Source organism: Rhincodon typus, chromosome 11 (genome assembly GCF_021869965.1).
Source record: "Rhincodon typus isolate 14 chromosome 11, sRhiTyp1.1, whole genome shotgun sequence".
NCBI classification, from domain to species: domain Eukaryota; kingdom Metazoa; phylum Chordata; class Chondrichthyes; order Orectolobiformes; family Rhincodontidae; genus Rhincodon; species Rhincodon typus.
The window spans coordinates 18,037,926-18,052,127 of record NC_063342.1 but is presented as its reverse complement, the minus strand read 5'-3'; the positions used below and the strand labels follow the sequence as shown (position 1 = coordinate 18,052,127).

The 14,202-nt window shown below is 41.5% G+C and overlaps 1 protein-coding gene across 1 annotated transcript in view; it reads left to right on the top strand.

Moving 5' to 3' along the window:
* The window catches only part of sim2 (SIM bHLH transcription factor 2), a 94,575-nt gene that overhangs the window by 66,974 nt on the left and 13,399 nt on the right, over nt 1-14,202 (top strand). Inside the window, exon 8 of the mRNA XM_048603125.1 lies at nt 546-693. Coding sequence (XP_048459082.1) covers nt 546-693 — 148 coding nt within the window. The remainder of the gene's footprint in view (nt 1-545; nt 694-14,202) is intronic.

The following is a 14,202-nucleotide window of genomic DNA, read 5'->3' as shown; positions in this document are numbered from 1 at the left end:
CTTCAGATTTCTGAAGAAGGGTCTAGGCCTGAAACGTCAGCCTTCCTGCTCCTCTGATGCTGCTTGGCCTGCTGTGTTCATCCAGCTCTACACCTTGTTATCTCAGATTCTCCAGCATCTGCAGTTCCTACTATCTCCCCCCTACTCTACCCGTAAGCTTGCATTGCCCATGGCTAACCCCGTCTAGCCTGCACATCTTTGGATTATGGGAGGAAACACACGCAGACACAGGGAGAACGTGCAAACTCCATGCAGATAGTCGCCCGACGCTGAATGCAGGACCGTGGTGCTGTGAGGCAGCGGTGCTAACCATTGAGCCACCGAGAACCCCCCCCATCAAAGTGCCGGATGTACTGACAGACGAAGGGTTTATGAATATATAAAGCATAATCAGCTAATACTGTATCAGTAGTTTTTAGTTAACAGTATGGTTTCAGGTTCCTAGTCATATGTTTCAAAATGTTGTACAATGTGAGGAAATATTGCAAAATGTTTTATATTCATCTGAAATAATGAAGTAATTTTGTTTTTAATTATTCCGGAAGTGTTGGTCAAGGGACAAGTCACAACGAAGTATTACAGGCTGCTGTCGAAGCATGGAGGCTGGGTGTGGGTTCAGAGCTACGCTACCATTGTTCATAACAGTCGTTCATCCAGACCCCATTGCATTGTGAGCGTCAATTATGTCCTTACGTAAGTATATACGTACATATGTTCATTGGCGAAAAATTGTAATAGCACATGAAAGAAGTAAAAAGTGTAAGAAAATGCAGAACTTTAAAAGGTCAATCAAACTCATTCAATATACAATTTCCTGTTGGATTATTCTGTCATGAATTCCCTCTTTACCTATCTGTTAATTTTTAACTCTAGAAAACATTACTTCCCCCAACCAAAAGCGCCAGTTATTGTTGTTGAACAAACACGGAGAATACTGGAGAAATTCAGCAGCTCTGGCAGCATCTGTGGAACGAGATTTTCTGAAGAAATTATATTGGACTCGAAATGTTAACTCTGTTTCTCCCACCATGGATGCTGCCAGACCTGCTGAGTTTCTCTGGAATTCTGTGCTTCAGATTTCCAGCTTCTGCAGTGTTTTTAATTTAATGTTATTAAATGTCTTTACAACTCTTAATTCTGTTTTGGACATGAAACATCAATAGATACTATTATTGCTTAATTTTAGAAAACAGGAAAAAGGCACTTCCAACCAGCAGATCCTAAAACATCAGATAAAAAATGAGCAGAGTGGTGTGGGATTTTACTAAGGTTGTGTTAACCTTAGAGTATATTGTAGATGATGGAGTGACTGTGGAAGTCAGGTTGGTTCTCCTTAGAGTATAGAAGGTTGAGCAGATTCAATAATAACTATCAAAAGGGAATTGGATAAATAATACTTTATAGATAAACAGACAGTTTTCAGGCTATGGAGAAAAATTGAGTTGTGGGACGAATTGAATAGCTTTTTCAAAGATCTGGAATAGATATAATGGACTAAAAAGCCTCCCCCTGTTTTGCAAGATTGTACAAAAATGTCCGAGCAGAATTTGGTGCACGTTCAATGTGATACGATTTCTGTACACCACTGGAATGCAACCCTTTCCTGTGCCAATTTTCTAACCTCTAGCTCTCTTAAGTATTTTTACTGGCTCACTGACCTCTACCTAGGAGTCCAGCAGTAGTCAGGGCACAAATTTACCTCCTTAAGCCTCTGAGGCCTGAGAGCTACTTGGGAATAGAATTTGCTTTGGAAGATCTGGTGTCAAAGTTTTTTGTAATTTAAAATATAAATCTCTCTTCACTGTTAATGCTGATTTTCAAGAATAAGTAGACTGTTGTGACAGCAGCCGTGTTTTGATGACGGAAAATAGATCTGATGATATATCTCCACCATTTTAATCATTTCAATATGCTTGCCACTTTATGGGGAGAAGTCCTGACCAAACCTGAGACTTCACACACACAGACACTCTATGATATGGGGAGGGAATGAAGTCAGTAGCAGAAGGGTAGAAATATTAACCTGGATTACTGACCTAAAATATTAAGTCAGAGAGTCATACAGCACGGAAACAGACTCTTAGGTCCAAACTGTCCATACAGACCAATTTTCCCAAACTGAGCTAATCCCACTTGCCTATGTTTGGCTAATATCCCTCTAAACCTTTCCTATTCATGTACCTATCTAAATATCTTTTAAATGTTGTAACTGTTCCTGCATCTACCACTTCCTCTGATAGGTCCTACCACACATGAACCACCCTCTGTATGAAAAAGTTGCCCCTCAGGTCCCTTTTAAGTCTTTCTCCTCTCACCTTTAAAATAAGCTCCCTAGTTTTGAAATCACCTACCCAAGGGAAAAGACCTTTGCTACTCACCTTATCTTTTCCCTCATGATTTAATAAACTTCTATAAGCTCACCTCTCAATCTGATATGCTCCAGTGAAAAACATCCTATTCAGCCCATCCTTAGAACTCACACCCTCCAGTCCTAGCAACATCCTAGTGAATCTTTTCTGAACCCTCTCCAATTTAATATCCTTCCTATGGCAGGTTGACCAGAACTGTGCACAGTATACAAAAAGTGGCTTCACCAATGTCCTGTACAACCTCAATATGACGTCCCAACTCATTTGGGGTGCCATGGTGGCTCTGTGGTTAGAACTGCTGCCTCACAGCGCCAGGGACTCGTGTTCAATTCCAGCCTCGAGCAACTATCTGTGTGGAGTTTGCATATTCTCCCCGTGTCTGCGTGGGTTTCCCTTACAGTTCAAAGATCTTCAGGTTAAGTGGACTGGCCATGCCAAGTTGCCCATAGTGTCCAGGGATATGTAGGTTAGGTAGATTAGCCATGGAAAATGCAGAGTTACAGGGATAGGATAGGTGGGTGAGGCTGGGTGTGATGTTCTTCAGAGTGTCGGTGTGGACCTTTTGGGCTGAATGGCCTGCGTCCACACTGAAGGCATTCTATGGAACTCCTATACTCAATGGTCTGAGCAATGAAGGCAAGCATGCTGAACACCTTCTTAACCAGCCTGTCTACCTGTGATTCAACTTTCAAAGAACTATGTTCCTGAGCCCTTCGGTCTCTCTGTTGAACAACACTACCCAGAGCCCGACTATTAACTGTATTAGCCCTGCCTTGTTTGTTTGACCAAAATAGAATACTTGAGCTGTCACAGTGCTAATATCGCTAGCCAAGTAATCCATAATCCCAAGTGAATGTCCTGGCTTTGAGTCCCACCATGGCAGATAATGAAATCGAATTGAATAAAATTTGGAATTTAAAGATAGTCTATTGGTGACCATGTAACTGTTGTCAATTGTTAAAAGCCCATCTGGTTTACTAATATCCTTTAGAGATAACCTGCCATCTTTACCAGGTGTGGCCGACATGTGAATCCAGATCCATGGCAAAATGTTTGACTCTTAACTTACCCTCTGAAATGGCCTAGAGGGCCAATCAGTTCAGGGGCAACATAGGATGGCACACACCCCAATCAAGAATTTTGTTTTAAACAATCAATAGCTATAAAGTAATGTTACTGAACAGATTAAAATCAAACAGAAAATGCTGGAGAAACTGAGCATGTCTGGTCACATCTATGGTGATCAAAACATAGTTTTGAGTCGAATGACTCTTCTTCTGAACTGAAGGAGGCTGGAAAATGCTGTTTTTACATTGTTGACAGAGAGGAGGGGAAGAGTGAGTGGAACAGATTGTGAGGCTGCTCAGAGAAAAAGAGAAAGGCAGTACAAATGGTGACAAATGGAGATGTTAAATAGGTGTAAATGATGGTGAGAAAAGGATAAAATGTGTTTGCTCTGCTAAGAGCAAAGTCAACAATACAAGATGAGGGCGGGTACTTGGGTGGGGTGATGGCTGGTGCTGGGTTGGTGTTGAGTATGAGGCTGGACATTCAGAGGAAAGTGAAGGAGGGAAATCATGCAGTAAAGTTGCAGAATTCAATATTGAGACCTACAGGCTGGAAAGTGCCTAAATGGAAGACGAGATGTTGTTCTTCCAACATGCACCGAGTTTCATCAGGAACCTGTAGTAGGCCCAAGACGTAAATGTCAGCATGGGAGGAAGATGGTTTATTGAAATGGAAATAAACTGGAAATGGGAGCTATTCTCTGGACAGAGTGGAGGTGTTCCACGAAGCAGTCAACCAGTCTCCGTTTGGTCTCACCATGTAAAGGAGACCGCATGTGAGCAGCAAATGCAGGAGACTACATTGAAAGAAGTACAAGTAAAACACTGCTTCACCCCCATTGGACAGTGAGGAGGTAAATGGTCAAGTGTTACACCTTCTGCAATTGTATGGGGAAGTGTTTGGAGGGACGATGGAGTGACCACGGTGTTGCAAATAGAACAGTCCCTGAGGAATGCTGACAGTGGAGGGAGAGGGAAAGATGTATTTGGTGCTGGCATCCCATTGGAGGTGGCAGAAATGCCCGAGGATTGTCCTTTGAATGTGAAGACTGGTGGGATGGCAAGTGAGGAGAAGGAGAACCCTATAATCATTATGGAAGGAAGGGGAGGTGATGAGGGCAGAAATGCAGGAAATAGGTAGGACACAGGTGAAGGCCCTTGCAGTGACAGTGGAGAGGAATCCTCGGTTGAGGAAAAAGGTCATGTTGGTGGACCCAAGTGGAAGATGGCTTCATCGGAAAACATTATGAAGGTGGAGAAACTGGGAAATGGAATGGACTCTTGCAGGAAGCAAGGTGTGAGGATGGATAGTCAAGGTGACTGTGGGAGTCAGTGGGTTTGTAATGGATGTGGATGGACAGCCTATCTCCAGAGATGGAAATGGTGAAGTCGAGAAAGCGAAGGGACGAGTCAGAGATGGACCAGGTGAAGGTGAGAGAAGGATAGAAATTGGAATCCAAACTGATGGATTTTCTTAAGTATGAGTGAGAGCAGGGAGCAGCACCAATGACATCATTGAAGTATTAAAGAAAGAGTTGTATATAGAGGTCTCAGTAGGACTGAAACAAGGAATATTCCACACACCCCACAAGAGACAGGCATAGCTGGGACCATACGGGTACCCATAGCCTTTGACTTGGAGAACGTGAGATGAGGTGAAGGAAAAGTTGGTCAAAGTAAGAACAAGTTCAACCAGGTGAAGGAGGGTGGTGGTGGAGGATGGGAGCTGTGCAGACCTCTTTTCAAGGAAAAAGTGGAGACCCTTCAAATGGTGGATAGATGTGTCAAAAGATTGCATGTCCATGGGGAAGAGGAGATAGCTAGGGCCTGAAAACTGGAAATTATGGAACCATCTTAAAGTGTCAGAAGAATCATTCTTGTAAATGGGGAAAGACTGAAAAAGGGGGACAATATAGAGTCAAGATAGAAAGAAATAAGTTGAGTGGGACATGAACAAGCCAGGGCAGTCCTGTTTGTGAATTTTGGGAAGGAAGTAGAAACAGGCTGTATGGGTTTGGGGTCGGTGAGGTGAGAAGTTATGGAAGGGAAATCTCCAGAGGAGATGAGTTCAGTGACAGTCCTGGAAATAACTGCTTGATGATCAGTGTGGCACAGGCTGTTCAATGCAAATGGCATTGAGGAAAATGTAAGGTAAAAATAACTTGAACTCAATGTTAGTTTAACAACTGGTTCTATTTAGATGTAAAATATTCGTTCAGAGTGGTAACTCTCACTGAGTCGGTGGTAAGGTGATAGTGGAGAGATGGTTGAATTGGATGATATAAGTGGATTAGAATTTGATCCTTTAATATTAAGGATTCAAATTCAATCCACACTGATAATGGCTTTCAAATAAAGAAAACTTGGATAGTATCAGTTAGATTCAAAACTGAGTCACCATTACTTGACCAATCTCATTCAGGCTATTGATACATTGGTCGAGGCTGGGAAATGGAGGTGTCTCCCTAACGTACATATCAGTATGAAAGAAACAGTGGTCCAATCAACTCTCATAATGTAAATAGTATCATGGCAACATAACAAAAGCCTTTTGTCCAAATAACTGCACTGGAAATTTAAAAGCAAAGAATTGTTGGTGTTATGATAAAGCCAATGGAATGACCATCCTCCAGAAAGAACAAGAGAAGTTATGGAAGCAGTGGAATTAAAATTGACAGTTTCTTTGGAAAATGTCACTGAGCAAGTTGTGGCAGCTTCAGGGCACACATTTCAAGGAGATTGCTGTGGAAAACATGCCAGAGCAAGTTTCGTACAATTGTTACTTAGTTCTCCCTTCTTCCCCTCCTGAACAACAATGATTAGATTAATTCAAAGGTGGATCAAAATCTTTAGAAGGAGGTGGCTGCTTGTATGAATTACAACAGTGTCTACACTTCATTGGCTGTAAAGCGCTTTAGGAGGTCCTGAGTTGTGAACGGTGCTATATAAATATAAGTTCTTTCTTTCTGTGAATGACAGTAGCATTGTGCAGAGGAGCTGGCTGCAACTCCAAAAAATGTTCAATGACCTCACCCAAACTGGCAAGGTAACAGCACTGGTGGTGTATCTGCACCACATGAACTGCAGTGGTCGAAGAAGATAATTCACCCTTTCAGAGGCAATTGGCGATAGACCGGAAGTTGTGGCCCAGCCTGAAATGGCCAAATCTAATGAATGATAAAGAAAAGTTGGATGCCTCTGCTTCTGTTAACAAGGGAACTTCAGGAGGAAAGTAGGAACGGGAAGTGGACTATATAAGCTGCACTTTTGAGAAGCAGGATCTCCAAATACAGAAAAGATTGTTTGAAGAGAAATCACAAGATAGGACAGTAGAAGTGTCTCACCCCTCATTGAGTATCACACATATCAAAGAACAAAGAACACTGCAGCACAAGAACAGGCCTCAAGTCTGCACTGACATGCTGCTCATCACAATTAAAACCCCAAAGAACAAAGAACATTCCAGCACAGGAATAGGCCCTTCGGCCCTCCGTCCTCCCTTTATTTTCCACCAGACTGAATCATGTGGTCACTGACAGTGAAGCACACTTTGAACATCTGGTCCATATCACCAGGATATATTGCATCCAGATGGTCTGCAAAAGATTTCCTCTTCCATCAGGAGCAACTATGTGCCTTATAATTCATTGCATCATTCAAGTGCGAAGTGCGTTCCTATCCAACCTAGGCATTCAGAAATTGAATTTGAGGAGAACATTCCAGGTCAAGCAAAATAGCACCAGTGACAGACAGTGACCTGCAAGGAGCAGAAAAAGATGGTGAGAAGATAAAATTAATGAAGGCATGGCTCCTGATCTCAGAGACAGTGTTTAGATGATGGATGTTTTGTGACTAAGAATATTAGCAGCCATAATGCAGCTTCGTTAATCAACTTTTATTATTTGACAGGTATTGCAAGATATTCTACAACCTGCACTCTAATATTTTGGTAATGAAACTGCTGTATCTTGGAACCTGTAGAAACTCCAGAGCCATCAAAGATGGAGCATACACAGTGATGTCTCAATATTCTGAGCCCCCTAACTTTGGCAGCTAGATGTGGGTTCTTCACTGACCTGCAAAGTTACATAAGAATGATCTGTGACATTTTAATGAACCTGAGTAATTCCCAGCAATCAAGACAATGGAAATGCTGCTTCCCCTTATCTCTAGTGTGTTTGGTGACATGTCTTATAGAGACATGAAGCTCACTATATATAAACACCCCTTGAGAATGAGGTTACTGCAAATACATCATCATCCAGAGTTTCCATTATGTGGCTCTGCTCCCCAGACCTATACCTACTGATTCTGGAAGCAAGAAAAAAAGAATGATGGACTAGACACTTACTTTTATGTAGCACCAAATCAAATAAAGATATCCCAAGTCAATTTTCAACACGTTATAATCAGGAGGCAGTGATTGTTGGTGCTGACACTTTGCAGATGGTTCTGCTGTTTCAGCTCATGTTCCTCATCAAAGGTACAAGATTGAATTGTATAAGTTGCTCCCATACTCTGGTGAAGGATGACAGCAGGGAAGTGTTAATTGAAGTACAAGTCAGGTCAACTAATTGGTTGAAGTTAGCAATTACCAGACAGTGAAATTCACCAAGGCTCCTTAGATAGCACCTTCCAAACACATAGTCGCTACTGTCTAGAAGGACAAAGGCAGCAGATGCCTGGGAGCATCACAACCTGTAAGATCCGCTCCAAGCCATTTACCATACTTGGAAACATATTGCCATTCCTTCACTGTTGCTGTGTCTTGCTAATAGCATGGTGAGTCTACCTACAACACATGGACAGCAATGGTTCGATAAAGCAGCTCACCATCACCTTCTCAAGGACAACATAGAATGGGAATAAATACAGGCCCAGCCATCAATGCCCACATCCCGTGAATGAATGAATCAAAAAGGGTGACCTTCTGTGAAGGACTGCTGTGAGTTGCAGCCTCAGACCTGGCTGGAGATCTTCCATTCAAAGCCTTCCCAGCCTGTCAGTTTCACAGAAGCAATATTCACTGCAGCACACTGCAGCACTGCCTGTTAAAGCAGAATGATTGGGTAAAATTGCAGGTAAAGACCTGGCTAATAAGTACCTAACAGCTGCTAGGTAGCTCCCTGCTCACCTGCAAATCTGTCCAGGTGAAATAAAATCAGAAATTGCTTGAGAAACTCAGCAGCTCTGGCAGCATCTGTGGAGAGAAAGCAGAATTAACATTTTGAGTCCAATGACCCTTCTTCAGAACTGATAGTAGCTAGGAAAAGGCAGTATATATGCTGAGGGTGATATGGCAGGGTGGGAGAAAGGAATGAGGGATTGACGGAGATGGAACCCAGAGAGAAAGATTTGACAATTAGGATGATGATAGGATGGATGATAGTAAACCAGGGAGAAGGAAAAGCTGACAATGGGGACCATAAGTAGATGAGAATGGGTAAGCCGTGAAAAAATGTGATGACAGGACCTGGGGTGAGAAGGTGGGTAAAGGATGTGGAAGAAGGTGTTCAGGTCCTAAAATTATTGAACTTGATGTTGAGTCTTGAGGCTGCAGGGTCCCCAAGAGGAAAATGAGTTGGTATTCTTCCAGCTTGTGATGAGTTTCACTGGAGCACTGCAGCAAGCCTGAGAAAGATATGTTGGCCAGGGAGCAAGATGATGTGATGAAGTGACAACCGGAAGTTCAGGGTCAATTTTTCCAGACAGAACATAGGAGTTCTGCAAATCAGTCACCCGGTCTGCGATCGCCTCCCAAAGTAGAGTTTAATGTTGAGTCCCCAGTAATTTTAGGGCCGGATTTCTGTCCAGATAAAACCCTGATGTAGACTGGATGATGCTGGGATCACAACCTGACTGTGCTGTTTGGGGAGTAAGCGTCCCACACACACTAGAATCTGTCTCCCCTTGGCCGTTACAATTCCTCTTAAAAGTTCAGGTCAATGACCTTGAGTCTACCTGACTCAGGCAGTAATACTAAGCCAGGTAACTGCTAAGCAGCAAGTAACAGGGACATGATTGCCTTAAAATGAATACATCATGAGTGCTGTAAGAATAGCAAACATGTACATGCATTGCCTTGTCTAACTGGTCGCAAACAAACAGTTCTTTGACTAAAAGCTGCGACTGATTCATGTACAACCTACTACTGTGCACAGATGTACATCATGTTGGGAAATTGGAAGAACATTAGGGTTCTTGATAGGTAGCTGGTGAATATCCATGTAAAATGTATTTTAATTATTTGTGTTTGTAAATAGTGCATTGCCCAGTACAGTTTTAGGCTGGCTTGATGGCCCAACTGCTAACTGGTAAAGACACCAAGCAACAATAATCTGGGTGCCATTGGCCACTTACACTCTTGACTGCAATTGCAGACCACCCCTTTTCTGGGGATCAAATCACCCACGTGCACTTCTGCTTAGCCAAATTCAGGTGTAGTTTCTGCTGCTGTGACTGTGAAGCTGAATAAATTTCTCACACCCACCTTTCATGAGTGCACACTTTAGTTTTAAATAGAATGCAGTATTGTTATATTTAGCTGGCTAGCAGAAATGTGAAGAAGATTTTTACAACAGGTATAAGCACTCCCAAGGACTGGAACATTATATAAAATACCAGTGGATCTCCTGTAGTGTTCTCCTGGTAGGTCAAAACATAGGATGAAGAACAATATATGCAATGTAGTCGCCTGCTGCTGAGGTGCAGCTGTGTTAACATGGCCTACCCTTATTAATAAGGGGATTTAAATTGTCAGGACTGTCATTTTGACTGCAATTTAAACAGCATGAAATATAATTTTTTTTTAAAACACGCTTTTATCATTATGAAGCAGCATGTCTGAAATGTGATTGAAATTACAACATGTTTTGTAAGAAAGAAAGAGTCAGTTACACAATCTCAGGATGTTCAACAGCATTTTACAGCCAATGTAATATTTTTGTAGTCTAACTATTATTGGAATGTAGAAGATAAAGTAACAAATTAGCACAAAATAAGATCCCACAAACAGCAATGTGACAATGACCAAATAATCTGTTATACTGGGGTGTTTAAGGGATAAGTAATGGTCAGGAGACCAGGGAACACTTGCCTGTTTGAACAGTGCTGTGAGATCTACTTTTACATGAGAGGGCAGATAGCAATCTAACTCTGAAGCATTCCCTCATTATTGCAGAATGTGTGCTCAGGTCTCTGGAGTAGGGCATGCAGCCTCAACCTTCTGGTTTTCTGCCATGTAACATATGATATAATATATTGCAGTTTGAGTTCTGGTGGTGTTGCCTCTGGAGAAAACAGGAAGGGAAGGTTTGTCGCTTCTAGAAACAGTCTCATTCTCTTGTACTTTGTAGCTCTTATTATATTGCTTCCCTGTGCCTTCCTGATTATCTTTAGCTTTTTAAAATCTGAATCTGAATGGTTTTAATACTTGCAGTGTTTATTTGCCTTTTTATTTTCATTTTCAATGTTCATCTGATTTTGTCTTTTGTGTATTTTAACTTGTCCCTCTTCCAATCTAGCATCTAAGGCATTTAAATACAAGCCTTTATCTTTACTAAAGCAAACAACATCGTCAGAAATAATGATTTAAAATAGTAAATTGTGATTTTAAAATAAAGGAGAATACAGAAGCTTCTAGAGAGAAGTGAGAAAGCCAGTACAAGACCCAAAGAGAGATTATGAAAAAAGTCTGGTATCTAAAAGGAAATCCTGAAGTCTTCTTTAAGCACATCAGGAGTAAAATGGTGATAAAAAGAAGAGTAAGGCTGATTAGACCTCTAAATGGGGATTTTCACTTCGAGACAAGAGGCATGGCTGAGGTATTAAGTGAATAATTTGCATCTGTTTTTACCTATGAGGCAAATGCTGCCCAGGCCATGTTTCCAGGAGGAAACTCAGTCACAAGAAAGGATTAAAGTTCATAAGGAGGAGGTATTGGATAAGCTGTGGTACCTAAAGTAGATAAGGCAGTGGGACCAGATGAGATGCATCCAAAGACATTGAAGCAAGTTAGAGTGGAAATTGCAGAGGTACTGGCAATTACCTTTCAATCTCCCCTGGATTCAGGATGTGGGATTGCTGGAGAATTGGAGAATTTTAAACATTATTGCCTTTGTTCAAAATAGATTGTAAGAACAATGAATCGGTTTAGCTTCAATCATGTGAGAGGCATGTTTTTTACACAGAAGGTGGTAAGTGCCAGGAATGTGCTGCCAGAAGAGGTGGTAGATACAATAGCAACATTTAAGAGGCACAATGACAGATATCTGAGTAGGCAGGAAAGAGAGGGGTACAGACCATGTAGAGCTAAAAAGTTTAGAAAAGTGTCATGTGTCAACACAGGTTTGGTGGGCCGAAAGGCCTGTTCCTGTGCTGTACTGTTCTTTATTCTTTGATGGGGGAGCTTCTAGAAACAATTATTTGGAATAGAAGAGTCAACATGGATTTATTAAGGGAAAATTTTGTCTAACTAATTTAATGGAGTATTTTAAAGTGGCAGTAGAAACAGTTGATGAAGGAAGGATGTCGATGTGGTGTGCAGAGACTTCCAAAAGGCTTTTAATACAGATCTACATGACAGTCTTGTGAGGAAAGTTTTCGGTCTTGGAATAAAATGAGCAGTAGCAACATTAATACAAACAGAGGGATAGCAAACAGAGAGTTATGGTTAATTAGTAGTTTTTTGACTGGAAGAAAGTTGTAACAGAGTTATAAAATCATGAAAAGTAAGAGTCCCAATGTCCCAAGGGTTGGTATTGGTGCTCTTATTTTTCATGATATTGCAGGGGACAATTTCAAAGTTTACATTTAGCACAAAATTTTGGGGAATTGTAAACTGTGAAGAGGACATGGTAGAACTTCAAAAGGCCATTAACATTTTGATAGAGTGGACAGATAGGTGACAGATGAAGTTCATCGCAGAAAAGTGAGAGGTGATGCACTTTGGTAAAAAGAACATGGAAAGACAGTATAAAATATAAGTTACTGTACTAAAGGGTGTACAGAAGAACAGAGACTTGTCTTTGCATGTATGTTGGTCATTAAAGATGGCAGGACAGATAGAGAGAGCTGTTAATAAATGATACAGTATTCTAGGCTTCAAACATATGTGCATAGAGTACAAGAGCAAGGAGGTTATGATGAACTTATATAATACACTCATTAGACCTCAGTTGGAACACTGTGCTTTGCACGATATGAAGGATGTGAATGCATTGGATAAACTTCAAAAGAGGTTCCATGGATGAGACACTTCAGTTATGACGAAAACTTGGAGAAGTTGACACTTTTTCTTGAAGAGGAGAAGGATATAAGGAAATTTGATACAAATTTTCAAAATCATGAGGCATCTCAACAGTTAATAGGATGCTTGTAAATGGATCAAAAACCAGGTGGCACAGTTTTGGAGTGTCTTGCAACAGAAGCACATGGGAAGTGAGCAAATCTTTTTCACACAGTGAGTGATTCAGATCTGGAAATGCACTGCCTGGAAATGTGATGAGTTTTGGTTTAATTGAGGCATTCACGAAGCTGTTGGATGGTTAAATTGGAAACGATGTGCAGCATTACATGGATAGGCAGGAGAATGATACTTAGCTAAAGTGCTCAGAAAGCTGGGGCAGACACAATGGGCCAAATGGCCTCCTTCTGCTTTGTAACATTTCTGTGATTACCTGTTGTCTGAAAAAGTAGTTATTTGTTGAAAGTTTTAAACTCTATGTTGAGTCTGCAAAGCTTTAAAGTTCTTATTGAAAGATATGGTTCTGTTCTCGAAGTTGCTACTGAATTTCACTGGAACAATGTAGAAGGCTGAGTTAGAGTGATCGGAGTGGAAAGGGGGAAGAGACTCAAAGCTGCAAGCAACCAAAAGCTCAGAATCACTTTTGTAGACTGAACAGAGCTGTTCTACAAATCAATCAGAAGGCTGTATAAGCAAACTGCTGTTTCATTCGGAAGGAATGTTTTAGAATTCAGGCAGTGGGAAGGAAGGAGGTGAAAGGAAGGAGTTGCATTTTGAGTATTTCCATAGGCAAGTTCCATGGTAAGGAGAGCTGATGGAAGAATGGGGAAAAGAACACATATTGAAAACATTGGTATAGAAAATTGGCATCATCAAAAAGAAGTGTCATTAAGGGCTGTCAGATGAGGAACAATTGAACAGCTTGGGCCTGTACTCTCTGGAGTTCACAGGAATGAAGGGAGGAATCTGATTGAAGTATATAAAATACTAAAGGGAATTGATTAGGTGGACTTGAACAGATGTTCGCCCTTGTGGGACAGTCTCAAACAAGAGGTCATAGATATTACTGAGTGAGAGGAGGTAGGTTCAGAACTGAGATGAAGAGAAACTGTCCGAGGGTTGTGAATCTGTGGAACTCACTACCCCAGAGTCCAATGGAGGTTTCTGATGAAAAGTGGAATAAAGGGCTACGGGGAGCAGGCAGGAAAGTGGAGTTGAGACCAGGGCAAGATCAACCATAATCGTGTTAAGTGGTGGAGAGGGCTCAAAGGGCTGAATGGTCCACTCCTGCTCCTAATGCCCATGTCCCTGTGTTACCTGCAGGAGTCAGTGGGCTTATAGTAGATATTGGTTGATAGCCTATCTCCAGGAAGAGAATTAGCAATGTTTTATTTTCCTTTATTCATTCATGGGATGAGGGTGTCGCTGGCCAGGCCAGCAATTATTGCCCATCCCTAATTGCCCAGAGGGCAGTTATGAGTCAACCACATTGCTGTGGGTCCAGAGTCACATGCAGGCCACC